The 27,793-nt window shown below is 48.4% G+C and overlaps 1 protein-coding gene across 2 annotated transcripts in view; it reads left to right on the plus strand.

Annotated features, from left to right (window-relative positions):
• Positions 1–27,793, plus strand: part of CTBP1 (C-terminal binding protein 1) — a 999,951-nt gene that overhangs the window by 584,821 nt on the left and 387,337 nt on the right. Inside the window, exon 1 of one of the 2 annotated variants that reach the window (XM_082247495.1) lies at positions 20,974–21,121. The exons of the other annotated variant lie outside the window; for it this stretch is intronic. Coding sequence (XP_082103621.1) covers positions 21,115–21,121 — 7 coding nt within the window. The 5' untranslated portion in view covers positions 20,974–21,114. Of the gene's footprint in view, positions 1–20,973; positions 21,122–27,793 lie in introns of those variants that run through there. 2 annotated transcript variants of the gene reach the window in all.

The raw sequence follows: 27,793 nt of genomic DNA on the forward strand, positions 1-27,793 counted from the left end.
CGGAAGCCAGAAATTTGTCAGGAAGGTTATTGCAGGCTGCCGAAAGAGGACAGAAACCCACTTGGCCAGCAAAGCTGCCTCCCTACAGATGTGCACATCCGGCTGATGCTGCTTTGAGAAGAGGGATGGCAAAGCTGCAAGACCTGTGCACCAAGTGAGCTTCTGTGATCTGCGAGAGGCATTGCTACTAGCTGACCTTTTGAGAAGACTGATGGCAAACCCTTCTACTGTGCCAGAAAAAATGGTGCCGACTACCCCTCATGTCCTTATCCTGCCAGGACATCACAGCCTCTGTTACATCTGCCCTCATCCAACCTGCCAGGCCATGGAGCAGCTGTGCTGAGAGGGAGGTCAGTGCCTCGGTGCTGAGCTGAAGGGTCATGTGGAATCTTGGTACAGGAGCAGGCTTGAGAGGGAAGCCCCAAAGTGTGATGTGGACTCTGGGGGAAGACGTGAGCATCCAGGAATGGACCAGGAATGTGCCATCTCTGTCTTCACCCGTTCATTTGTTGGAACAATGATTGGTGGATAAGCTGGTGACTGAAGGACACCTATGTAGCATCAGTGGATAGAGGACAATGGCCACCCTTATTTGCATTCAACATTTAACTTTTACTGTTGCCGAAACCTTTGCAGCCACCTGCATAACTCTGCACAGGACACTTTGGCAGTATTGCCTCCAAAGCCCTATGGATTACAGATCCTTTACTTTGAGGGAGAGAACACCAACGTGCGATCAGGGCACCCACCACTGGCAGACTTGTTCTAATATTCCACTGGCCAGTAGCTAGGCAGGGCTTGAAATTGAATACTTAAGTGGTTGTAAAGCCTAACATATACCCAGTGAAATGAACAGCCGCAGATGATGCTGAGATGAAACAAATTCTACATGGGTTTTACTTGTTTATCTGCAGCCCTATCTTCTCTACACCCCTTTAAAATGGCAGATCATGTTACGATTCTTCTCAATTTGTTAGTATCATAGAGGAGGGGGGGAGAGCTGCAGTTAGTGTGTGAGAGCTGATTGGAGGAAAGGAACACACCTCCTTTACAAAGCCGAAGAACAGTGTCCTAAATAGACAAGCTGTGTGCTTATCTCCCTCCCTGGCACAAATTTTTTATCATGTGTCGGGCAAACTTCTCAGAAGTGACTCATGCTGATAACAGACTAACGAAGCACCAGAGAGAAACACTTAGTGGTTTGGAAAAAGATAAGTAAATGCTGCAGATATGAGCTTTGCTCAGATTTCACGAAATGTTCCTCTTTTAACTTGGCTAGTGTCCTGGCAGGGCCATTTCACAGGCAGCTAGCATTTAATTTTCTGCACTTGTTCTAGCATTTGATACCAGATTGATCCCGCCATTGTTTGTTTAATCTGTCGTTCAACCAGCCCTTCCTTTTTTGTCTTGTTCTTGCTTCATTAAAATGCTAATTTTTGATCCCAGCATAGTGCGAGCAGGAACCTGCCAGAAATGAGTACTTTCTTCCGGGGGAGGGGGCGGAGGATCAGCAGAACTTCCCTTTCCAGGGCATGAAGAGCTGTATGCACAAATGCTTATTTTAAGAATGTAAATGGATAAAGTGGGACTCTGGCCTACCTTTTTTGTAAAAAAAAAAAAAAATGTGCTGTAGCACTTAGTGTATGTATAGCCCAAATTTGTTATCATTGCAGTTTTGAATAGAGTAGGGAAAGGTAGGCTTAAAACCCCTATCGGCTTATTTTTTGCTGTGTTCTATTGAAGAGATTTCTCTTGATATCTTTCCTAGAGATGGAAACTTTAGTGAGGGGAACTCCCATCTTAGACACAGTTGTCATCAGAACAGATATCCCCATTGGAAGGTTAACCCTTGCCTCCTTGTTCTGGTTTGTATTTCTCATCACTTTTTTTATTTTGGTGACAGTGGTCACCAGGGCAATTATAAAGGATGAGTCTACCTAGTGGGGAAACCACATTATTCCAGACTCCTTCGGGATCTTACTCAGTTTTGTCAGTGTTGCAGCCTGCAGAGGACTGTGGGTATGTGGTTCTGTATTGGAAGGTTTAGGTGAAGGTTTTTTTTTTTTTTTCTTTTTAATCCTGTCAATATAACTATTACAGAATTAGTTGCCTGCCTCAACACAACCAAGTGTGCACATGTTAGGGTATTTTAAATGGGCATTTGATCCCATTAGAACTGGTTTTCTCCCCATACAAGTGGATCCTAATGCAAAAGAAGCTCAAAGCGGGGGATAAAGGAACTCCAGAAGCCTCACTAATATCAGCTGAATGCACCTAAAAGGCATGCTGCATTTTCCAGGCTACACAGGTCTTTTAGTAGATCCTACAGCTCCAGCTACATACAGCTCCAGCTATCAAAAGCAATCTCAACATTCTGTGTGGTGAGTGTGTGTGGGTTTTTTATTTTATTTTTTTTTTAACGCTCTTGTTTTACAAGTCTTCCATGTCATGTAATTGGTGGCTGCTGTGAGGTTTTAGCTCATCTTGGCTTGCCGTTCTGACCCTGCGTTGTGATCCTTGCTCTTTTGGCAGTATAAGAACTAGTGAGGATGAGCTTCAGACTCGGATCAATCACTACTTTTCCCATAGCATAATAGATTGCTTTGCAGAGCAGGGGATGTTTGTGCATCTGACTGGAAGAATAATAATGAACCTTCTAGTTGGCACATAGTGTTTGCCCCCTTTCCATCTCTGCTCTACTTGGTTTCATAGAAAATAAAATGCTTTGTGATTGCATTTGATCATTCTGAGCCATGTGGTTTTATAGGAGGGGGTTTACTCTTGTTAGCTTCCTAATAGGAAAGTGCAGATTTTACTCAACCCACGCCTGGAGTTTGGTCATTAGGGGGCCCCTTTCATCATGGATCAGTTATAAGGCAGGCGTTGGGTCAAGCAATGACATTTTTATAATTGATGATGTAATTGATAATACCTGAAGTCAATGCAAAAGTAAATTTATGCCAAATCTGCATGTAGGCAGGTAGCCAGCACCTGGCTGCCCAGGTCAGGGGAAAAGAGTTAATGGTTTTTGCCGTCTTTCCCCAAAGAGTGTTCATGGGCTTTCGCTGAGGTCTAGCCTCCCTCCCGTGTTCTATGACAGGGAAGAGGCCCAGGGTTCTGGGGAATGCGTAGGGAAATGCATGGGAAACCTACAGAACTAGAGACTTGCTGGGACCTGTGGTCTGCTCTGGAATGCTGATTCGCTGGAAGAGAGTGTAATGGTATCATGCGTTGGGACCCCAGTTTGTCAGGCAGCCATTTCATTAAAACTGTCGCAAGCAACCATTTTGTGATTCAGAGCTCAGCTGACAGTTTTAAACCAAAAAGGTCATTCCTTTACCCGCCCCTCACCCCAGCTCCTTTTGGCAGTGTTAATTACCCCCCTGGGTCACTGAACATTAGTATGCACGGCTTCAAACAACTCTTACTAAGCAGCAGACCAACCCCCTAGCCACTGTCTCTTCCTGCTCAGAGCTAAGTGGTAATCTGAGCAAAGCCATATGGCTAATGGGTCGTATAACAAAGCAGTCAAGAGCTCTGTTATCTGGGACACAGTTACCCACAAACTTTATACACAAGCAAGAAATGTCTCTAGAAAGTATATATTTGAATGCCACATAAAATACCGATCGAAGTAAGATCAAACATGATCACCTTCGTTGCTAGGGGAGACAAGCTAGCGATCAGATGCCTTACAGGTCAGAGGTTATTCCGAGGTAACCCGTGTTTAGTGTCTGTGAATAGTAGATTCAATACCGTACCATAAATTATCCGTTTCAAGAATGTAACCATTACATATTTCGAGATGTGAGTTCTGTGAATAAACTGTCTAAGCGGGAGGTGTCTTAGCAGTTTATGGCCCCAGTGTCTATTGGTCAAGTACGTCTGGTGACACCCCCTGTGGGTCAGAGAAAAAGACAGGAGCTGATGGAGCTCTCAGTCTCATGTAACATCAAGGATAGGAACATCTATCCATTGGAGACCGATCACATATGTTCAGATTCTGGAACTCTGATAATACAAGGACTTTTTGAATGCAAGTATTTCATTTCTAATTCTTATCTATTCTTCTAAATTGCTGATTTGTGTCTCTCTATTTCTTTGTAACCCATTTTTCTGTAAATATTTTTATTTGCACCAATCTTAACCTTTCTTATAATTAAACCTTATTTTGAAAAGAGTTAATTTTGTCTCTAAGCTCTTAAACGCAAACTGACCCAAAGAACCTGCCTCCTGAAAGAGCGCTACTGTTTAGGATAAATAATCTGAACATTCCTGTCTGAGGTGACAGTGTGTGTTACAGATGGTTATTCTAAAGTCATAATTGGTATCTCTAAAATTTACGAGTGTCCTCTGGGCTCATTATAACGTAGAGGTGGTGGCAGAGAAAGGGTTAATTGTTTAATTAGCCCGGTGACATTTGCTCTGTCTGTTGGCATCTAGATTGTGGTCCCGCAAGCTGGACAATCTGTGTGCCGGATGCAGCTGAGAGTGGCATTGTCACCAAGAGTGGACTAGCATTACAGAGAACTATGGCCTGATCACTAGGTAGCACTAGGTACCTCACTAGGTAATGCGTGAGAGCACGCATTAGTTTACCCTATGTGCTTAGCGGGACCCTATTCTGTTTCTAGGAGTGAGGTAACAGAGTTGCGCTGACTGGTGGAGTGGGCACAGGCTCCGCCTGTCTCTCCGAATGTAACAGATACATCAATAAGTGTGTGGGACATTGGCTGAAGCAGCTTAAGGAGGAACTTTTGGGTACTGCACACGTGGCTCATCTGAGTTGGGAGAGTTGGATGCTGCCAGAACGCACAGGAGGAAGTCTTTACTGGAGGCATGGGAGCAAGAGGACAGAGTAAGTAGTCAACACTGTGGAGACTAACAAATGGTGGAGACTACCACATGTAGCCAGTCTCCCTTGAAGACAGTGGTGTGCCTAAAGCCCCGTACACACGTACCGATCGTCGGCCGAACGATCGGCCGTCTTTTGTCCGAGGGCTGTCTTGTCTGTTGAAAAGTGCAAAAGACTGCACACGAATTTTGTCGGCCAACAGCCGACTGCAGAAGTGATGTCATGTGATGGTTAACTTTCCTGGTCTTTTTTCTTCTCTGAGCATGCCCAGTCTTGCAAATCTGCTGTCTGTCGGCCGAAATCTGTACTGACTGGCGAACAATCGGCCGTTCTGGTGTCGGCATACAAAAATTTTAATGCTTGCACGACAGATTCTGTTCAGGCCTAAAGTTCGCTGTCGGAAGCATCATACTAACAAGCCGAAAATCGGCCGATCGTTCGGCAGCCGAACATTTTCGGCCGACAATCGGTACGTGTGTACGGGCCTTAAGTCTTCAGATTTTTCCTAGAGGTCTCCTGAGAGTCAGTTGGGTGGACTGGTGTAGAGAGACAGCCAGGTAGGGTTGTGAAAAGGGGCAGCTGCAGCCAGATGGGTTGGTGGTGCTGGGATCAGAGGCCAGAGAAGTTACAAGCTGTTCTCTAGCATGTATGATTTTAGAAGCACTCTTCCCATAGTCACATAGAGGAGAAAGAGGTAAAGGGGAAGTAAGGAGAGTAGGAATAGGGAAGGGGGAGGAGAAGAGAGATGAGTAGAATGAGGAAGAAGAGGTGACAAGGATATGTGTAAAATTTGTGGGACCTGAAAGCTGCAAAATTATCAGTTTTTTTTTTTTTTTTTTTTTGGGCTCTGGAGTTTAGATACGCTTTAACCACTTGCTGACTGCCTGTTAATACGTGATTTAAATTTCCAACAGTGGAGGCTGGTGCTCAATTTTCTTGGAGGTGCGGCCTCCCTGGCCAACCACATAACCCCCCCCCCCCCCATCGCTCAATCAATCGCCCGTCGGGTCCCCCACCAGCCCCTGCACTTACCCTATGCAGGTGGCGGCTTTGCCACCTGCATCTCCTCCTGAGTTTCGGCAGGCGCTTCTTCTCCCGGCCAAACAAGAGTTAGGACTACTAAACAGTAAAGTTAGCCCATTTTTTTTTTTTTTTTTTTTTTTTGTATATTGTGAAAGATGATGCCACGCCGAGTAAAATAGATACCCAACATGTTACGGTTTAAAATTGCGCCCCCCCCCGTGGGATGGTGACAAACTACGGTCAATAGAGATCTCAATAGGCGACGCTTTAAATTTATTAAAGCGGTGTGTGTATAAGGGAGGGGGGGGGGGACGTGTCCCTGGCTGTGTGTGTATAAGGGAGGGGGGGGGGACGTGTCCCTGGCTGTGTGTGTGTGTATAAGGGGGGGGGGAACGTGTCCTTGCCTGTGTGTATGGGGGGGGAAACGTGTCCCTGGCTGTGTGTGTATAAGGGGGGGGCGTGTCCCTGGCTGTATGTGTGTATAGGGGGGGGGACGTGTCCCTGGCTGTATGTGTGTATAGGAGGGGGGAAACGTGTCCCTGGCTGTGTGTGTATGGGGAACGTGTCCCTGGCTGTGTGTGTATAGGGGGGGGGGACGTGTCCCTGGCTGTGTGTGTGTATGGGGGGGGGGGCGCGTGTCCTTGCCTGTATGTGTATGGGGGAATGTTTGTGTCCCTGGCTGTGTGTGTAAAGGGGTATGTTTTGTCCCTGGTTGTGTGTAAAGGGGAATGTTTGTGTCCCTGGCTGTGTGTGTAAAGGGGAATGTTTGTGTCCCTGGTTGTGTGTAAAGGGGAATGTTTGTGTCCCTGGCTGTGTGTGTGTAAAGGGGAATGTTTGTGTCCCTGGCTGTGTGTGTGTGTAAAGGGGAATGTTTGTGTCCCTGGCTGTGTGTGTAAAGGGGAATGTTTGTGTCCCTGGCTGTGTGTGTAAAGGGGAATGTTTGTGTCCCTGGCTGTGTGTGTAAAGGGGAATGTTTGGGTCCCTGGCTGTGTGTGTAAAGGGGAATGTTTGGGTCCCTGGCTGTGTGTGTAAAGGGGAATGTTTGTGTCCCTGGCTGTGTGTGTAAAGGGGAATGTCCGTGTCCCTGGCTGTGTGTGTAAAGGGGAATGTCCGTGTCCCTGGCTGTGTGTGTAAAGGGGGATGTTTGTGTCCCTGGTTGTGTGTAAAGGGGAATGTCCGTGTCCCTGGCTGTGTTTGTAAAGGGGAATGTCCGTGTCCCTGGCTGTGTGTGTAAAGGGGGAATGTTTGTGTCCCTGGTTGTGTGTAAAGGGGAATGTGTGTGTCCCTGGCTGTGTGTGTAAAGGGGAATGTTTGTGTCCCTCTGTGTGTGTAAAGGGGAATGTTTGTGTCCCTGGCTGTGTGTGTAAAGGGGGATGTTTGTGTCCCTGGTTGTGTGTAAAGGGGAATGTGTGTCCCTGGCTGTGTGTGTAAAGGGGAATGTGTGTGTCCCTGGCTGTGTGTATAGGGGGGAATGTTTGTGTCCCTGGCTGTGTGTGTAAAGGGGAATGTTTGTATCCCTGGCTGTGTGTGTAAAGGGGAATGTTTGTGTCCCTGGCTGTGTGTGTAAAGGGGAATGTTTGTGTCCCTGGCTGTGTGTGTGTAAAGGGGAATGTTTGTGTCCCTGGCTGTGTGTGTGTAAAGGGGAATGTTTGTGTCCCTGGCTGTGTGTGTGTAAAGGGGAATGTTTGTGTCCCTGGCTGTGTGTGTAACGGGGAATGTGTGTGTCCCTGGCTGTGTGTGTACAGGGGAATGTTTGTGTCCCTGGCTGTGTGTGTAAAGGGGAATGTCCGTGTCCCTGGCTGTGTGTGTAAAGGGGAATGTGTGTGTCCCTGGTTGTGTGTAAAGGGGAATGTGTGTGTCCCTGGCTGTGTGTGTAAAGGGGAATGTGTGTGTCCCTGGCTGTGTGTGTAAAGGGGAATGTGTGTGTCCCTGGCTGTGTGTGTACAGGGGAATGTTTGTGTCCCTGGCTGTGTGTGTAAAGGGGAATGTGTGTGTCCCTGGCTGTGTGTGTAAAGGGGAATGTTTGTGTCCCTGGCTGTGTGTATAAAGGGGAATGTTTGTGTCCCTGGCTGTGTGTGTAAAGGGGAATGTGTGTGTCCCTGGCTGTGTGTGTGTGTAAAGGGGAATGTTTGTGTCCCTGGCTGTGTGTGTAAAGGGGAATGTTTGTGTCCCTTGCTGTGTGTATAAATGGAAATGTCCGTGTCCCTGGCTGTGTGTGTAAAGGGGAATGTCCGTGTCCCTGGCTGTGTGTGTAAAGGGGAATGTTTGTGTCCCTGGCTGTGTGTGTGTAAAGGGGAATGTTTGTGTCCCTGGCTGTGTGTGTGTAAAGGGGAATGTTTGTGTCCCTGGCTGTGTGTGTAAAGGGGAATGTTTGTGTCCCTGGCTGTGTGTGTAAAGGGGAATGTCCGTGTCCCTGGCTGTGTGTGTAAAGGGGAATGTCCGTGTCCCTGGCTGTGTGTGTAAAGGGGAATGTTTGTGTCCCTGGCTGTGTGTGTGTAAAGGGGAATGTTTGTGTCCCTGGCTGTGTGTGTGTAAAGGGGAATGTTTGTGTCCCTGGCTGTGTGTGTGTAAAGGGGAATGTTTGTGTCCCTGGCTGTGTGTGTAAAGGGGAATGTTTGTGTCCCTGGCTGTGTGTAAAGGGGAATGTGTGTGTCCCTGGCTGTGTGTAAAGGGGAATGTGTGTGTCCCTGGCTGTGTGTGTAAAGGGGAATGTTTGTGTCCCTGGCTGTGTGTGTAAAGGGGAATGTTTGTGTCCCTGGCTGTGTGTGTAAAGGGGAATGTGTGTGTCCCTGGCTGTGTGTGTATAGGGGGGAATGTTTGTGTCCCTGGCTGTGTGTGTAAAGGGGAATGTTTGTGTCCCTGGCTGTGTGTGTAAAGGGGAATGTTTGTGTCCCTGGCTGTGTGTGTATAGGGGGGAATGTTTGTGTCCCTGGCTGTGTGTGTAAAGGGGAATGTTTGTGTCCCTGGCTGTGTGTGTAAAGGGGAATGTTTGTGTCCCTGGCTGTGTGTGTAAAGGGGAATGTCCGTGTCCCTGGCTGTGTGTGTAAAGGGGAATGTCCGTGTCCCTGGCTGTGTGTGTAAAGGGGGATGTTTGTGTCCCTGGTTGTGTGTAAAGGGGAATGTGTGTGTCCCTGGCTGTGTGTGTAAAGGGGAATGTCCGTGTCCCTGGCTGTGTTTGTAAAGGGGAATGTCCGTGTCCCTGGCTGTGTGTGTAAAGGGGGAATGTTTGTGTCCCTGGTTGTGTGTAAAGGGGAATGTGTGTGTCCCTGGCTGTGTGTGTAAAGGGGAATGTGTGTGTCCCTGGCTGTGTGTGTAAAGGGGAATGTTTGTGTCCCTCTGTGTGTGTAAAGGGGAATGTTTGTGTCCCTGGCTGTGTGTGTAAAGGGGGATGTTTGTGTCCCTGGTTGTGTGTAAAGGGGAATGTGTGTCCCTGGCTGTGTGTGTAAAGGGGAATGTGTGTGTCCCTGGCTGTGTGTATAGGGGGGAATGTTTGTGTCCCTGGCTGTGTGTGTAAAGGGGAATGTTTGTATCCCTGGCTGTGTGTGTAAAGGGGAATGTTTGTGTCCCTGGCTGTGTGTGTAAAGGGGAATGTTTGTGTCCCTGGCTGTGTGTGTGTAAAGGGGAATGTTTGTGTCCCTGGCTGTGTGTGTGTAAAGGGGAATGTTTGTGTCCCTGGCTGTGTGTGTGTAAAGGGGAATGTTTGTGTCCCTGGCTGTGTGTGTAACGGGGAATGTGTGTGTCCCTGGCTGTGTGTGTACAGGGGAATGTTTGTGTCCCTGGCTGTGTGTGTAAAGGGGAATGTCCGTGTCCCTGGCTGTGTGTGTAAAGGGGAATGTGTGTGTCCCTGGTTGTGTGTAAAGGGGAATGTGTGTGTCCCTGGCTGTGTGTGTAAAGGGGAATGTGTGTGTCCCTGGCTGTGTGTGTAAAGGGGAATGTGTGTGTCCCTGGCTGTGTGTGTACAGGGGAATGTTTGTGTCCCTGGCTGTGTGTGTAAAGGGGAATGTGTGTGTCCCTGGCTGTGTGTGTAAAGGGGAATGTTTGTGTCCCTGGCTGTGTGTATAAAGGGGAATGTTTGTGTCCCTGGCTGTGTGTGTAAAGGGGAATGTGTGTGTCCCTGGCTGTGTGTGTGTGTAAAGGGGAATGTTTGTGTCCCTGGCTGTGTGTGTAAAGGGGAATGTTTGTGTCCCTTGCTGTGTGTATAAATGGAAATGTCCGTGTCCCTGGCTGTGTGTGTAAAGGGGAATGTCCGTGTCCCTGGCTGTGTGTGTAAAGGGGAATGTCCGTGTCCCTGGCTGTGTGTGTAAAGGGGAATGTTTGTGTCCCTGGCTGTGTGTGTGTAAAGGGGAATGTTTGTGTCCCTGGCTGTGTGTGTAAAGGGGAATGTTTGTGTCCCTGGCTGTGTGTGTAAAGGGGAATGTCCGTGTCCCTGGCTGTGTGTGTAAAGGGGAATGTCCGTGTCCCTGGCTGTGTGTGTAAAGGGGAATGTTTGTGTCCCTGGCTGTGTGTGTGTAAAGGGGAATGTTTGTGTCCCTGGCTGTGTGTGTGTAAAGGGGAATGTTTGTGTCCCTGGCTGTGTGTGTAAAGGGGAATGTTTGTGTCCCTGGCTGTGTGTAAAGGGGAATGTGTGTGTCCCTGGCTGTGTGTAAAGGGGAATGTGTGTGTCCCTGGCTGTGTGTGTAAAGGGGAATGTTTGTGTCCCTGGCTGTGTGTGTAAAGGGGAATGTTTGTGTCCCTGGCTGTGTGTGTAAAGGGGAATGTTTGTGTCCCTGGCTGTGTGTGTATAGGGGGGAATGTTTGTGTCCCTGGCTGTGTGTGTATAGGGGGGAATGTTTGTGTCCCTGGCTGTGTGTGTAAAGGGGAATGTCCGTGTCCCTGGCTGTGTGTGTGTAAAGGGGAATGTTTGTGTCCCTGGCTGTGTGTGTAAAGGGGAATGTTTGTGTCCCTGGCTGTGTGTGTAAAGGGGAATGTTTGTGTCCCTGGCTGTGTGTGTAAAGGGGAATGTTTGTGTCCCTGGCTGTGTGTGTGTAAAGGGGAATGTTTGTGTCCCTGGCTGTGTGTGTGTAAAGGGGAATGTTTGTGTCCCTGGCTGTGTGTGTGTAAAGGGGAATGTTTGTGTCCCTGGCTGTGTGTAAAGGGGAATGTGTGTGTCCCTGGCTGTGTGTAAAGGGGAATGTGTGTGTCCCTGGCTGTGTGTGTAAAGGGGAATGTTTGTGTCCCTGGCTGTGTGTGTAAAGGGGAATGTTTGTGTCCCTGGCTGTGTGTGTAAAGGGGAATGTTTGTGTCCCTGGCTGTGTGTGTAAAGGGGAATGTGTGTGTCCCTGGCTGTGTGTGTATAGGGGGGAATGTTTGTGTCCCTGGCTGTGTGTGTAAAGGGGAATGTTTGTGTCCCTGGCTGTGTGTGTAAAGGGGAATGTCCGTGTCCCTGGCTGTGTGTGTGTAAAGGGGAATGTTTGTGTCCCTGGCTGTGTGTGTGTAAAGGGGAATGTTTGTGTCCCTGGCTGTGTGTGTAAAGGGGAATGTTTGTGTCCCTGGCTGTGTGTGTAAAGGGGAATGTTTGTGTCCCTGGCTGTGTGTGTAAAGGGGAATGTTTGTGTCCCTGGCTGTGTGTGTAAAGGGGAATGTGTGTGTCCCTGGCTGTGTGTGTATAGGGGGGAATGTTTGTGTCCCTGGCTGTGTGTGTAAAGGGGAATGTTTGTGTCCCTGGCTGTGTGTGTGTAAAGGGGAATGTTTGTGTCCCTGGCTGTGTGTGTGTAAAGGGGAATGTTTGTGTCCCTGGCTGTGTGTGTGTAAAGGGGAATGTTTGTGTCCCTGGCTGTGTGTGTGTAAAGGGGAATGTTTGTGTCCCTGGCTGTGTGTGTAAAGGGGAATGTTTGTGTCCCTGGCTGTGTGTAAAGGGGAATGTGTGTGTCCCTGGCTGTGTGTGTAAAGGGGAATGTTTGTGTCCCTGGCTGTGTGTGTAAAGGGGAATGTTTGTGTCCCTGGCTGTATGTGTGTAAAGGGGAATGTTTGTGTCCCTGGCTGTGTGTGTGTAAAGGGGAATGTTTGTGTCCCTGGCTGTGTGTGTAAAGGGGAATGTGTGTGTCCCTGGCTGTGTGTGTATAGGGGGGAATGTTTGTGTCCCTGGCTGTGTGTGTAAAGGGGAATGTCCGTGTCCCTGGCTGTGTGTGTAAAGGGGAATGTTTGTGTCCCTGGCTGTGTGTGTGTAAAGGGGAATGTTTGTGTCCCTGGCTGTGTGTGTGTAAAGGGGAATGTTTGTGTCCCTGGCTGTGTGTGTAAAGGGGAATGTTTGTGTCCCTGGCTGTGTGTAAAGGGGAATGTGTGTGTCCCTGGCTGTGTGTAAAGGGGAATGTGTGTGTCCCTGGCTGTGTGTGTAAAGGGGAATGTTTGTGTCCCTGGCTGTGTGTAAAAGGGAATGTCCGTGTCCCTGGCTGTGTGTGTAAAGGGGAATGTCCGTGTCCCTGGCTGTGTGTGTAAAGGGGAATGTCCGTGTCCCTGGCTGTGTGTGTAAAGGGGAATGTCCGTGTCCCTGGCTGTGTGTGTAAAGGGGAATGTCTGTGTCCCTGGCTGTGTGTGTAAAGGGGAATGTTTGTGTCCCTGGCTGTGTGTGTAAAGGGGAATGTTTGTGTCCCTGGCTGTGTGTGTAAAGGGGAATGTTTGTGTCCCTGGCTGTGTGTGTAAAGGGGAATGTTTGTGTCCCTGGCTGTGTGTGTGTAAAGGGGAATGTTTGTGCCCCTGGCTGTGTGTAAAGGGGAATGTTTGTGCCCCTGGCTGTGTGTAAAGGGGAATGTCCGTGTCCCTGGCTGTGTGTGTAAAGGGGAATGTTTGTGCCCCTGGCTGTGTGTGTAAAGGGGAATGTTTGTGTCCCTGGCTGTGTGTAAAGGGGAATGTTTGTTTCCCTGGTTGTGTGTAAAGGGGAATGTTTGTGTCCCTGGCTGTGTGTAAAAGGGAATGTCCGTGTCCCTGGCTGTGTGTGTAAAGGGGAATGTCCGTGTCCCTGGCTGTGTGTGTAAAGGGGAATGTCCGTGTCCCTGGCTGTGTGTGTAAAGGGGAATGTCCGTGTCCCTGGCTGTGTGTGTAAAGGGGAATGTTTGTGTCCCTGGCTGTGTGTGTGTAAAGGGGAATGTTTGTGTCCCTGGCTGTGTGTGTGTAAAGGGGAATGTTTGTGTCCCTGGCTGTGTGTGTGTAAAGGGGAATGTTTGTGTCCCTGGCTGTGTGTAAAGGGGAATGTGTGTGTCCCTGGCTGTGTGTGTAAAGGGGAATGTTTGTGTCCCTGGCTGTGTGTGTAAAGGGGAATGTTTGTGTCCCTGGCTGTGTGTGTAAAGGGGAATGTTTGTGTCCCTGGCTGTGTGTGTAAAGGGGAATGTTTGTGTCCCTGGCTGTGTGTGTGTAAAGGGGAATGTTTGTGTCCCTGGCTGTGTGTGTAAAGGGGAATGTTTGTGTCCCTGGCTGTGTGTAAAGGGGAATGTGTGTGTCCCTGGCTGTGTGTGTAAAGGGGAATGTTTGTGTCCCTGGCTGTGTGTGTAAAGGGGAATGTTTGTGTCCCTGGCTGTATGTGTGTAAAGGGGAATGTTTGTGTCCCTGGCTGTGTGTGTGTAAAGGGGAATGTTTGTGTCCCTGGCTGTGTGTGTATAGGGGGGAATGTTTGTGTCCCTGGCTGTGTGTGTAAAGGGGAATGTTTGTGTCCCTGGCTGTGTGTGTAAAGGGGAATGTTTGTGTCCCTGGCTGTGTGTGTAAAGGGGAATGTTTGTGTCCCTGGCTGTGTGTGTAAAGGGGAATGTTTGTGTCCCTGGCTGTGTGTGTGTAAAGGGGAATGTTTGTGCCCCTGGCTGTGTGTAAAGGGGAATGTTTGTGCCCCTGGCTGTGTGTAAAGGGGAATGTTTGTGTCCCTGGCTGTGTGTAAAGGGGAATGTTTGTTTCCCTGGTTGTGTGTAAAGGGGAATGTTTGTGTCCCTGGCTGTGTGTAAAGGGGAATGTCCGTGTCCCTGGCTGTGTGTGTAAAGGGGAATGTTTGTGCCCCTGGCTGTGTGTGTAAAGGGGAATGTTTGTGTCCCTGGCTGTGTGTAAAGGGGAATGTTTGTTTCCCTGGTTGTGTGTAAAGGGGAATGTTTGTGTCCCTGGCTGTGTGTAAAAGGGAATGTCCGTGTCCCTGGCTGTGTGTGTAAAGGGGAATGTCCGTGTCCCTGGCTGTGTGTGTAAAGGGGAATGTCCGTGTCCCTGGCTGTGTGTGTAAAGGGGAATGTCCGTGTCCCTGGCTGTGTGTGTAAAGGGGAATGTTTGTGTCCCTGGCTGTGTGTGTGTAAAGGGGAATGTTTGTGTCCCTGGCTGTGTGTGTGTAAAGGGGAATGTGTGTGTCCCTGGCTGTGTGTGTATAGGGGGGAATGTTTGTGTCCCTGGCTGTGTGTGTAAAGGGGAATGTTTGTGTCCCTGGCTGTGTGTGTGTAAAGGGGAATGTTTGTGTCCCTGGCTGTGTGTGTGTAAAGGGGAATGTTTGTGTCCCTGGCTGTGTGTGTGTAAAGGGGAATGTTTGTGTCCCTGGCTGTGTGTGTGTAAAGGGGAATGTTTGTGTCCCTGGCTGTGTGTGTAAAGGGGAATGTTTGTGTCCCTGGCTGTGTGTAAAGGGGAATGTGTGTGTCCCTGGCTGTGTGTGTAAAGGGGAATGTTTGTGTCCCTGGCTGTGTGTGTAAAGGGGAATGTTTGTGTCCCTGGCTGTATGTGTGTAAAGGGGAATGTTTGTGTCCCTGGCTGTGTGTGTGTAAAGGGGAATGTTTGTGTCCCTGGCTGTGTGTGTAAAGGGGAATGTGTGTGTCCCTGGCTGTGTGTGTATAGGGGGGAATGTTTGTGTCCCTGGCTGTGTGTGTAAAGGGGAATGTCCGTGTCCCTGGCTGTGTGTGTAAAGGGGAATGTTTGTGTCCCTGGCTGTGTGTGTGTAAAGGGGAATGTTTGTGTCCCTGGCTGTGTGTGTGTAAAGGGGAATGTTTGTGTCCCTGGCTGTGTGTGTAAAGGGGAATGTTTGTGTCCCTGGCTGTGTGTAAAGGGGAATGTGTGTGTCCCTGGCTGTGTGTAAAGGGGAATGTGTGTGTCCCTGGCTGTGTGTGTAAAGGGGAATGTTTGTTTCCCTGGTTGTGTGTAAAGGGGAATGTTTGTGTCCCTGGCTGTGTGTAAAAGGGAATGTCCGTGTCCCTGGCTGTGTGTGTAAAGGGGAATGTCCGTGTCCCTGGCTGTGTGTGTAAAGGGGAATGTCCGTGTCCCTGGCTGTGTGTGTAAAGGGGAATGTCCGTGTCCCTGGCTGTGTGTGTAAAGGGGAATGTTTGTGTCCCTGGCTGTGTGTGTGTAAAGGGGAATGTTTGTGTCCCTGGCTGTGTGTGTGTAAAGGGGAATGTTTGTGTCCCTGGCTGTGTGTGTGTAAAGGGGAATGTTTGTGTCCCTGGCTGTGTGTAAAGGGGAATGTGTGTGTCCCTGGCTGTGTGTGTAAAGGGGAATGTTTGTGTCCCTGGCTGTGTGTGTAAAGGGGAATGTTTGTGTCCCTGGCTGTGTGTGTAAAGGGGAATGTTTGTGTCCCTGGCTGTGTGTGTAAAGGGGAATGTTTGTGTCCCTGGCTGTGTGTGTGTAAAGGGGAATGTTTGTGTCCCTGGCTGTGTGTGTGTAAAGGGGAATGTTTGTGTCCCTGGCTGTGTGTGTGTAAAGGGGAATGTTTGTGTCCCTGGCTGTGTGTGTGTAAAGGGGAATGTTTGTGTCCCTGGCTGTGTGTAAAGGGGAATGTGTGTGTCCCTGGCTGTGTGTGTAAAGGGGAATGTTTGTGTCCCTGGCTGTGTGTGTAAAGGGGAATGTTTGTGTCCCTGGCTGTATGTGTGTAAAGGGGAATGTTTGCGTCCCTGGCTGTGTGTGTAAAGGGGAATGTTTGTGTCCCTGGCTGTGTGTGTATAGGGGGGAATGTTTGTGTCCCTGGCTGTGTGTGTAAAGGGGAATGTTTGTGTCCCTGGCTGTGTGTGTAAAGGGGAATGTTTGTGTCCCTGGCTGTGTGTGTAAAGGGGAATGTCCGTGTCCCTGGCTGTGTGTGTAAAGGGGAATGTCCGTGTCCCTGGCTGTGTGTGTAAAGGGGAATGTCCGTGTCCCTGGCTGTGTGTGTAAAGGGGGATGTTTGTGTCCCTGGTTGTGTGTAAAGGGGAATGTGTGTGTCCCTGGCTGTGTGTGTAAAGGGGAATGTCCGTGTCCCTGGCTGTGTTTGTAAAGGGGAATGTCCGTGTCCCTGGCTGTGTGTGTAAAGGGGGAATGTTTGTGTCCCTGGTTGTGTGTAAAGGGGAATGTGTGTGTCCCTGGCTGTGTGTGTAAAGGGGAATGTGTGTGTCCCTGGCTGTGTGTGTAAAGGGGAATGTTTGTGTCCCTCTGTGTGTGTAAAGGGGAATGTTTGTGTCCCTGGCTGTGTGTGTAAAGGGGGATGTTTGTGTCCCTGGTTGTGTGTAAAGGGGAATGTGTGTCCCTGGCTGTGTGTGTAAAGGGGAATGTGTGTGTCCCTGGCTGTGTGTATAGGGGGGAATGTTTGTGTCCCTGGCTGTGTGTGTAAAGGGGAATGTTTGTATCCCTGGCTGTGTGTGTAAAGGGGAATGTCCGTGTCCCTGGCTGTGTGTGTAAAGGGGAATGTTTGTGTCCCTGGCTGTGTGTGTGTAAAGGGGAATGTTTGTGTCCCTGGCTGTGTGTGTGTAAAGGGGAATGTTTGTGTCCCTGGCTGTGTGTGTAAAGGGGAATGTTTGTGTCCCTGGCTGTGTGTAAAGGGGAATGTGTGTGTCCCTGGCTGTGTGTAAAGGGGAATGTGTGTGTCCCTGGCTGTGTGTGTAAAGGGGAATGTTTGTGTCCCTGGCTGTGTGTGTAAAGGGGAATGTTTGTGTCCCTGGCTGTGTGTGTAAAGGGGAATGTTTGTGTCCCTGGCTGTGTGTGTAAAGGGGAATGTGTGTGTCCCTGGCTGTGTGTGTATAGGGGGGAATGTGTGTGTCCCTGGCTGTGTGTGTATAGGGGGGAATGTTTGTGTCCCTGGCTGTGTGTGTAAAGGGGAATGTTTGTGTCCCTGGCTGTGTGTGTAAAGGGGAATGTCCGTGTCCCTGGCTGTGTGTGTAAAGGGGGATGTTTGTGTCCCTGGCTGTGTGTAAAGGGGAATGTGTGTGTCCCTGGCTGTGTGTGTAAAGGGGAATGTGTGTGTCCCTGGCTGTGTGTGTATAGGGGGGAATGTTTGTATCCCTGGCTGTGTGTGTAAAGGGGAATGTTTGTGTCCCTGGCTGTGTGTGTGTAAAGGGGAATGTTTGTGTCCCTGGCTGTGTGTGTGTAAAGGGGAATGTTTGTGTCCCTGGCTGTGTGTGTGTAAAGGGGAATGTTTGTGTCCCTGGCTGTGTGTGTGTAAAGGGGAATGTTTGTGTCCCTGGCTGTGTGTGTAAAGGGGAATGTTTGTGTCCCTGGCTGTGTGTAAAGGGGAATGTGTGTCCCTGGCTGTGTGTGTAAAGGGGAATGTCCGTGTCCCTGGCTGTGTGTGTAAAGGGGAATGTTTGTGTCCCTGGCTGTATGTGTAAAGGGGAATGTGTGTGTCCCTGGCTGTGTGTGTATAGGGGGGAATGTTTGTGACCCTGGCTGTGTGTGTAAAGGGGAATGTTTGTGTCCCTGGCTGTGTGTGTAAAGGGGAATGTTTGTGTCCCTGGCTGTGTGTGTAAAGGGGAATGTTTGTGTCCCTGGCTGTGTGTGTAAAGGGGAATGTTTGTGTCCCTGGCTGTGTGTGTGTAAAGGGGAATGTTTGTGCCCCTGGCTGTGTGTAAAGGGGAATGTTTGTGCCCCTGGCTGTGTGTAAAGGGGAATGTTTGTGTCCCTGGCTGTGTGTAAAGGGGAATGTTTGTTTCCCTGGTTGTGTGTAAAGGGGAATGTTTGTGTCCCTGGCTGTGTGTAAAGGGGAATGTCCGTGTCCCTGGCTGTGTGTGTAAAGGGGAATGTTTGTGCCCCTGGCTGTGTGTGTAAAGGGGAATGTTTGTGTCCCTGGCTGTGTGTAAAGGGGAATGTTTGTTTCCCTGGTTGTGTGTAAAGGGGAATGTTTGTGTCCCTGGCTGTGTGTAAAAGGGAATGTCCGTGTCCCTGGCTGTGTGTGTAAAGGGGAATGTCCGTGTCCCTGGCTGTGTGTGTAAAGGGGAATGTCCGTGTCCCTGGCTGTGTGTGTAAAGGGGAATGTCCGTGTCCCTGGCTGTGTGTGTAAAGGGGAATGTCTGTGTCCCTGGCTGTGTGTGTGTAAAGGGGAATGTTTGTGTCCCTGGCTGTGTGTGTGTAAAGGGGAATGTTTGTGTCCCTGGCTGTGTGTGTAAAGGGGAATGTTTGTGTCCCTGGCTGTGTGTAAAGGGGAATGTTTGTTTCCCTGGTTGTGTGTAAAGGGGAATGTTTGTGTCCCTGGCTGTGTGTAAAAGGGAATGTCCGTGTCCCTGGCTGTGTGTGTAAAGGGGAATGTCCGTGTCCCTGGCTGTGTGTGTAAAGGGGAATGTCCGTGTCCCTGGCTGTGTGTGTAAAGGGGAATGTCCGTGTCCCTGGCTGTGTGTGTAAAGGGGAATGTTTGTGTCCCTGGCTGTGTGTGTGTAAAGGGGAATGTTTGTGTCCCTGGCTGTGTGTGTAAAGGGGAATGTTTGTGTCCCTGGCTGTGTGTAAAGGGGAATGTGTGTGTCCCTGGCTGTGTGTGTAAAGGGGAATGTTTGTGTCCCTGGCTGTGTGTGTAAAGGGGAATGTTTGTGTCCCTGGCTGTGTGTGTAAAGGGGAATGTTTGTGTCCCTGGCTGTGTGTGTAAAGGGGAATGTTTGTGTCCCTGGCTGTGTGTGTGTAAAGGGGAATGTTTGTGTCCCTGGCTGTGTGTGTGTAAAGGGGAATGTTTGTGTCCCTGGCTGTGTGTGTGTAAAGGGGAATGTTTGTGTCCCTGGCTGTGTGTGTGTAAAGGGGAATGTTTGTGTCCCTGGCTGTGTGTAAAGGGGAATGTGTGTGTCCCTGGCTGTGTGTGTAAAGGGGAATGTTTGTGTCCCTGGCTGTATGTGTGTAAAGGGGAATGTTTGTGTCCCTGGCTGTGTGTGTGTAAAGGGGAATGTTTGCGTCCCTGGCTGTGTGTGTAAAGGGGAATGTTTGTGTCCCTGGCTGTGTGTGTATAGGGGGGAATGTTTGTGTCCCTGGCTGTGTGTGTAAAGGGGAATGTTTGTGTCCCTGGCTGTGTGTGTAAAGGGGAATGTTTGTGTCCCTGGCTGTGTGTAAAGGGGAATGTCCGTGTCCCTGGCTGTGTGTGTAAAGGGGAATGTTTGTGCCCCTGGCTGTGTGTAAAGGGGAATGTTTGTTTCCCTGGTTGTGTGTAAAGGGGAATGTTTGTGTCCCTGGCTGTGTGTAAAAGGGAATGTCCGTGTCCCTGGCTGTGTGTGTAAAGGGGAATGTCCGTGTCCCTGGCTGTGTGTGTAAAGGGGAATGTCCGTGTCCCTGGCTGTGTGTGTAAAGGGGAATGTCCGTGTCCCTGGCTGTGTGTGTAAAGGGGAATGTCTGTGTCCCTGGCTGTGTGTGTGTAAAGGGGAATGTTTGTGTCCCTGGCTGTGTGTGTGTAAAGGGGAATGTTTGTGTCCCTGGCTGTGTGTGTAAAGGGGAATGTTTGTGTCCCTGGCTGTGTGTAAAGGGGAATGTGTGTGTCCCTGGCTGTGTGTGTAAAGGGGAATGTTTGTGTCCCTGGCTGTGTGTGTAAAGGGGAATGTTTGTGTCCCTGGCTGTGTGTGTAAAGGGGAATGTTTGTGTCCCTGGCTGTGTGTGTAAAGGGGAATGTTTGTGTCCCTGGCTGTGTGTGTGTAAAGGGGAATGTTTGTGTCCCTGGCTGTGTGTGTGTAAAGGGGAATGTTTGTGTCCCTGGCTGTGTGTGTGTAAAGGGGAATGTTTGTGTCCCTGGCTGTGTGTGTGTAAAGGGGAATGTTTGTGTCCCTGGCTGTGTGTAAAGGGGAATGTGTGTGTCCCTGGCTGTGTGTGTAAAGGGGAATGTTTGTGTCCCTGGCTGTATGTGTGTAAAGGGGAATGTTTGTGTCCCTGGCTGTGTGTGTGTAAAGGGGAATGTTTGCGTCCCTGGCTGTGTGTGTAAAGGGGAATGTTTGTGTCCCTGGCTGTGTGTGTATAGGGGGGAATGTTTGTGTCCCTGGCTGTGTGTGTAAAGGGGAATGTTTGTGTCCCTGGCTGTGTGTGTAAAGGGGAATGTTTGTGTCCCTGGCTGTGTGTAAAGGGGAATGTCCGTGTCCCTGGCTGTGTGTGTAAAGGGGAATGTTTGTGCCCCTGGCTGTGTGTAAAGGGGAATGTTTGTTTCCCTGGCTGTGTGTGTAAAGGGGAATGTTTGTGTCCCTGGCTGTGTGTGTAAAGGGGAATGTGTGTGTCCCTGGCTGTGTGTGTAAAGGGGAATGTTTGTGTCCCTGGCTGTGTGTGTAAAGGGGAATGTTTGTGTCCCTGGCTGTGTGTGTAAAGGGGAATGTGTGTGTCCCTGGCTGTGTGTGTATAGGGGGGAATGTTTGTGTCCCTGGCTGTGTGTGTAAAGGGGAATGTTTGTGTCCCTGGCTGTGTGTAAAGGGGAATGTCCGTGTCCCTGGCTGTGTGTGTAAAGGGGAATGTTTGTGTCCCTGGCTGTGTGTAAAGGGGAATGTCCGTGTCCCTGGCTGTGTGTAAAGGGGAATGTCCGTGTCCCTGGCTGTGTGTGTTGAGTGTAACTCTTGCAAAATATTTAATAAAATGTAATTCTTTAAAAAAATAATGCCATCATTGGGTATGCTGGGATTTCCAGTCCCTGTGGTCAGTGTTGTAGAAGAGTATAGATCAGCGTCCCTGTGAAATCCTCCTCCAATGTTAGTAAGTTAGAGGTCAGTGAATGTGTCAGTGAATGTGTAGTGAATGTGTCCACACTGTCACCTGCCCAGCTGGAGATGTAAATTCCCAGCACAGTCCATGCAGATGCTCATGTCAGGGGGTGGAGGTGGAGAGGAGAGGTGTGTGTGGGGGGGGGGGGGGGGAGTTCTCTCTCAGCTCTCCTCTCCTCCCCACACCCCAGCCCTCTCCGCCTGTACAGCAGAAGGACCAGCCTTTCTTTCATTGGCCAGTGTCCAGCGCTGCCCGTCTTCCATTGGCTGCCTGGAATGCTTGTACGTGTTGATTGGTGGCCTTTTCCTTTGCTTTTTATTTTCCCAATCCTTGTCATATAGAAGTGGGATAATCCCTCCAAGGTGGAGATGCAAGGTTTGTTGTTACATCTTCTTCTATCTGTGTGTGGGGGGAGGGGGAGGATAGGTGAGCGCTGTGTAGATGGGATGTGGGCGGCCTAGCTTTCATCCCATGCTGTGTGTAGAAGAGGATGAGAGGAGGGGGGAGGGGGAGGGCTGTGGTGGGCTTTGCTCTGTATCATGACACAGGCTGGGGGTGGCCATACTCTGTGTACAGCCCTGTATGTAAATGTCAGCGGACTCTCCTCTCCTCCTCCTCCTCCTCTCATCAATCCCATCCAGGCAATGTTGGAGGACTGATGTTACCATTAGGATATGTTGGATGTACAATACAGAGTAATGTATATACTGAGGAAGGAGTACGATTATCTATGGCTATGTACTATGACTGAGAGCTGTCATCTCCCCTCATCTACTCTCACTTCTAACTTCCTTGGCGTCTGCTTATTTACCAATCAGAATCCCGGAATGTTCCACCAATGCTGTGCAACCCATTCTTTAGTGCTGGGATCGTTTGACTGACGATTACCATGTCATTTAGCACTGTACCCAAATATTATTTATTGGGTCATTCTTTGTTATTTTTTTTTTTTTGTTTTAGTGATTATTAATATTTTTATTTTATTATAATTTAATATTATCATCATTATTATTTATGTTGCTATCTTTATTTATTATTAATATTATTGTTGCTATTAATATTATTATTATTATTATTATTATTATTATTATTGTTGCCATCATTTATTTTTATTATTGTTGTTATTGCTATCTTTATTATTATTACTATCGTTATTGTTGTTGTTGTTGCTATTATTATTATTAATATTATTGCTATTTATTATTATTATTATTATTATTGTTGCTATCGTTATTGTTGTTGCTATTATTATTATTTATTATTATTATTGTTGCTATTTATTATTATTATTATTATTATTGTTGTTGCCATTATTTATTTTATTATTCTTGTTATTGCTATTATTATTATTATTATTATTATTGTTGCTATCGTTATTATTATTATTATTATTATTATTATTGTTGCTATTATTATTTATTATTATTATTGTTGCTATTATTTATTATTATTATTGCTATCATTATTATTATTATTATTATTATTATTATTGTTGCTGCTATTATTATTATTATTATTATTATTATTATTATTATTGCTATCATTATTATTTATTATTATTGTTGCTATTATCATTATTATTATTGTTGCCATCATCATTATTATTATTTATTATTTATTATTTATTATTATTATTATTATTATTATTATTATTATTGTTGCTATCTTGATTATTCTTATTAGTAGTAATAGTTAGGGATGCACCGAATAATCGGCGGCCGAACATTATTCGGCCGAAAATAGAAAAAATAGCACTTTCGGTGTTCGGCCGAATAAGTCAAAAGGCCGAATAATTTTGTGCCGAATAATAGGGCTGAACGATAGTCGATATGATATTGACTATCGTTCTGTGGCCGTAGGCGATATTCATATCGCCGAGGTCACGATATTTACAGGGGGAAGGGACTCGGAGGAGGACAGGAGGACTCGCAGACTTCCGTGTTAGGCAGGGAAAGCCGGGACACTTCAGCGGTGAGCATACATACATTACTCACTCGTGCACTGCAGCCTGCCCCACACATTCAGTAAATCTTACTCTCCTCCCTAGTTTTTTCAATGGCACATTCAGGAAGCCAATCAGGCCGTGATTAGCTGCACAGCGAACCAATCACGCGTGCCTGCACACCTGATTGGTTCCGCTGTGCCGCTACTCACGGCGTGATTGGCTTCCTGAATGTGCCATTGAAAAAACTAGGGAGGAGAGTAAGACTCACTGAATGTGTGGGGCGGGCTGCAGTGCACGAGTGAGTAATGTATGTATGCGGCTGTGCTCCTTTCCAGGCTCCTACTAGTCCACCTCCAGCCTCCTACTACCACCACTATGAGAGACTGTCTGTCACTGTATAATCTGATCGAGTCCACACTGACACTGACTGACTGTCACTGAGTAATTGATGTTACCACATTAACCCTGACCTGCCCAGTGCCCTGTATCTGCAATTAAAATTTACAAGGCTGCCTGCATGCTTCCTGATTTCCATTCCCAGCATCCTTCCCAATCCCTACAGTGTCACTAACATTAACCCTATGGTACAAGGTTGCAGTGTGCACTGAATCCCATTCCCTACAGTAACATTTAGGGAGAGAGAGAGACATGAGAGGACAAGAGAGAGAGAGAGAGAGAGACATGAGAGGACAAGAGAGAGAGAGAGACGCGAGAGGACAAGAGAGAGGACAAAAAATTGGCAAAATAAATGGAAAAAATGCAAAACACCGCGTTCGGTATTCGGCCTTCGGCCAAACATTTTATTATTATTCGGCTTCGGCCAAGAATTTCATTTCGGTGTTCCCTAGTAATAGTATTATGTAATGGTCTATCTCTCTCTATCTCTTAAGCTGGCCACACACTAGCTGAAAGATCGTTTGAAAATCTGTCATTTGGTCCGATCGTTCGTTCATTTTTCGTCCAGTTAATGGGCACAAATAGAAAATCGTTTTTAGCTTTTCAGAGCCAAAAAATCGAAGGAACAGTTTTGAAAATCCACCGGCCGAACGATAAATGGGAAGGTTAATGTGTTTCTCGGCCGACCTGTTAGCACTAGGCGTATGTGACAAACTGAACGAAAAACAGATTCATTTATGTCCATCGAAGTATTTTATCGTTTGAAATTCGGTCATTACATGATGGCACGATCGTCTGCTCTCACGGACAATTTTTCTCTATCGCTCATTGACAGACGTAGTCTTCTTGATTCTCAAGAGCTGGGTTATGTTGTCTCCGCAGGAGTAGGACTAGGCAGAAAGACAAAACGTTCTGGCTCCACCCTAGGGGCAGTCCCTGAGGGTATATCCTCCCTCTCTCTGCTACAGGGAATCAGTTTTTTTCTGTCTAGTCAGGAGTAAGGACCTAAGCTCCTTGCTGGGATCTTTTTGGTCCTGGCAAGATTTTTTCTTTAGAAGAAATATTTTTTAGGTAGTTTTTTCTCCAGTGTTTTTCCTGTGAGATCTTCAAGCAAAAAACGCCGGACTGGGCGACACTAGTGGTCACCCCAGCCGGCCTACGAGCGCGCAGACCATTGCATTGCGCTTGGTCGGCCGCGACACATTCAAGTAAGTATGCGGGGCCGGGCGACGGGCTGGATGTTGAGATCCAGTGGTCACCCCGGTTTCTGCCTACGAGCGCGTGCAGACCAGAGCTCGGCCGCGACGGAGTCCCAGTGGAGGGACTGACCTTGCGAGTTAAAAGTCTCGCTTGGACGCCAGGAACCTGAGAGTCGAGGCGTCCGGAGTGGTCCACAAACCCCCACCCCGGTGGAGAGGGTATTGTGAAGAGAGGGTGCCTGTCGGTTCGGTATGGTGAGTAAACGTTCCCTTTTTTCCTCGTTATGAGGCAGTATGAATTATGGGCCCCTCCATATATGGTCAGTATATATCTGATACTAAAAGTCCCCCTTGTAAATACAGTATGTGTTTGTGGGAAGTGGACTTGGTTTGAGAGCTAACACTCTACCCAGCAGACTGTAGCATTACAGCAGACATAGGAGGTATAATCCTACCTTATTTGTAGTGTATCTCCTGTAGATCTATCAATCGCCACTCAGCAGAGATGCAGGTGGATGTGCTGGGAAAAACGATTTCGGCGGTCCGCCGCCATTTTGCCGTAGACCAGGTGCATGCATGTCCTCAGGTCACGCCGGCCGCCATGTTTTTGGAGTCTTATGTCTCTTCTATGGGGGCGGCCATGTTTTGTGAGCCCAGCTACCTCGTGGAGAGCTGGGAACGCCGGAAGGCGTACACAGGGGGCGGAGCCACGTCCTTCTACCCGGGAAAAAGCAACAGCTCCTTCCAGTCTGTAAAGACAGACGCTGACTGCAGTTGGTTGGAAACTTCACTGCATCGGTTGGTGAGCCTTGGGGGTCCCTCTCTCTCTCTGTGGGATCGAGAAGCAGGTACTCTGAGGGGCGCTATTGCGCTAGGGGGAGACACATAAAAAAAAAAAAAAAAAGAGGTATTTTTTGTTTAAAAAAAAAAAAAAAAAAAAAAAAGTTTTTTTGTGTTTTCTGGCAAAGGTGTCCTGAATTAACATGGACCCTGCCACTCGTGTATCTCCTCCGGATCCCCTCGAGGGGTCTGCGGGATCCTCCAGCACCCCACTGACGATTAAATCATTGTCCGCTATTATGGAAGCTTGTGTCCCGGGTGGAAGTGGCTTGTCAGGGACAGGGCGCAAGTAAGCGACCCCCGCCTAACCCCTTATTATCTGAAACCTCGGATTCAGACTCTAAACCTATTTCTGCAGTTGCAGGTACTTCATCTGGTATTGGTGTCTCGTGTACTGTCTTTTCAGACAGTGAGGAGGATGTTTCGGCATCAGCCATAGCCAGAGAGGAAGCGTTGGTAAACGCACTCATGGTATCTGTTCAAGAGACCTTAAGATTACAGGGTATTCCGTCAGAAATAGCTGAAACTGAAATCCCTTTTGGGACTAAAAACGCATCTAGTGGCGAAGGTTTTTTCCATTGCCCAAATGTTTTGGCAATCCAATCAAAGAAGAATGGAGTCTGCCAAAACGCATTTCTACTATTTCTAAACGCATTAACAGGCGTTATCCGTTTGAGGAAACCCTCATTAAGAAATGGACAGAACCACCTGTGGTGGATTCACCAATTGCTAGATTGAATAAAGCCACGGTTATTCCTCTAGAAGACGCTCCGTCTTTTAAAGATCCAGTGGATCGCAAGATAGAAGCTATGTCTCGCACCATGTTTACCTTGATTGGATCAGCTTTCAGACCAATAATTGCTATTCGTCTGGTTTCGCAGGCTGTAACTGTATGGACCAAGTGGTTACGCCGGGACCTAGAAGAGGTCCCTCAGGCGGTATCAGATTTGTTGGAACAGATGATACAGGGGTTACAGTTTGTGTGTGATGCGGCGTTAGACGCCACTTCATTATTGGCGCGAGCATCTGTCTCAGCGGTGGTTCTCAAGCGTACACTGTGGCTAAAAGGTTGGTTAGCCGACCAAGGTTCCAAAAAAGCATTGGCTAATTTCCCCTTTTTAGGAGAGCGTCTATTTGGAGCCAACTTAGATGAGATCATTAAGGATCTCACGGGTGGAAAGAGCACCTTTTTACCGCAAAATTTTAAAGGTAAAGGAACTCGTCAAAGACGAGGGCCTTCTTTTTCTGCTCACAAGAGGTTTTTTTCGTCCCGCGGGTGAAAAAATTAAGTCCTCCAAAGCTCCTGCAGGAGGCGTCAGGGGTCGTTGGTCGGGCAAGCAAAAGCCCGCCCCCTCTAGACCTGAAGATAAACCGTCCAAAGCCTGAAGGTGCGCCCCCCACCCATAACTGGGGTGGGGGGACGTCTTCGCCGGTTCCCGGATCCATGGCTTTCCAGAATCCCGGACAGATGGGTTTGCGAAGTCATAAGGTCAGGGTACAAGATCGAGTTTCGATCTCTCCCACCGGCGCGATTCTTCCCTTCCAATAGCCGACTATCCCCGGATCGTTTAGACGATCTGTGGAGAGCAGTCACAGATTTACTACAACAAGGAGTGGTAGTCCACGTTCCTTGGACAGAACGCTTTCAGGGGTTTTTATTCAAACCTATTTACAATACCCAGGAAAGAGGGCAAAGTGCGTCCAATTCTGGACTTAAGGGCACTCAATTCTTTTGTCTACATAAGAAGATTCAGAATGGAGTCCATTCGCACAGTAGCAGCCTTTCTGCATCCAGGGGATGTCCTAGCGTCCATAGACATCTAGGACGCATATCTTCACATTCCCATTTTCGCAGGACATCAGCGGTTTCTACGTTTTTCCGTAGAAGAGAACCACTATCAGTTTGTGGCGTTACCTTTCGGTCTCGCCACGGCTCCGCGGGTCTTCACAAAGGTGTTGGCCCCAATGTTGGCACTTCTGCGCCAAAGAGGCATATCGATTCTAGGTTACCTAGACGATCTTCTGCTTCATGCAGAGTCTCCTCAGACCTTGCTACAAAACATAGAAATTACTATGATTTCTTTACAGGAATTCGGGTGGCTGGTGAACCAGCAAAAGTCATTTCTGGTTCCCACCCAGAGGCTCGAATATCTGGGTCTAATTCTAGACACAGTCAGGACAAGAGTTTTTCTTCCGGTAGGGAAACTCCGAAAGATTCAATCAGCAGTCCACCAACAGCTGGTCTTCCCTTCGGACTTGCATGAGGGGTCTGGGGTTGATGGTGGCTTCCTTCGAAGCAGTCCCATTTGCCCAGTCCCATACCCGAATTCTTCAGCAAGAGATTCCTCTCAGATGGAATCGGAATCCGGAATCCCTGGACAATCAGATCCGATTGAGCAAACAGACCAGAGAGTCTCTGGTCTGGTGGCTTCGGTCTCCGATGCTCAGCCAGGGAAAGTCATTTCTGCCAATATATTGGACGACAGTGACCACGGATGCCAGTCTATCCGGATGGGGAGGAATTCTCGGTCAGTTATCTGTCCAGGGACTTTGGTCCCCGGAAGAATCCAGGTTACCGATAAATGTATTGGAACTGAGAGCGATCAGACTTTGTCTGATTCACTGGACCGAGCAGCTCCAGGGCAGCCCGGTTCGGATCCAGTCGGA

Source organism: Pelophylax lessonae (genome assembly GCF_965119305.1).
Source record: "Pelophylax lessonae genome assembly, chromosome: 1".
Lineage (NCBI taxonomy): Eukaryota > Metazoa > Chordata > Amphibia > Anura > Ranidae > Pelophylax > Pelophylax lessonae.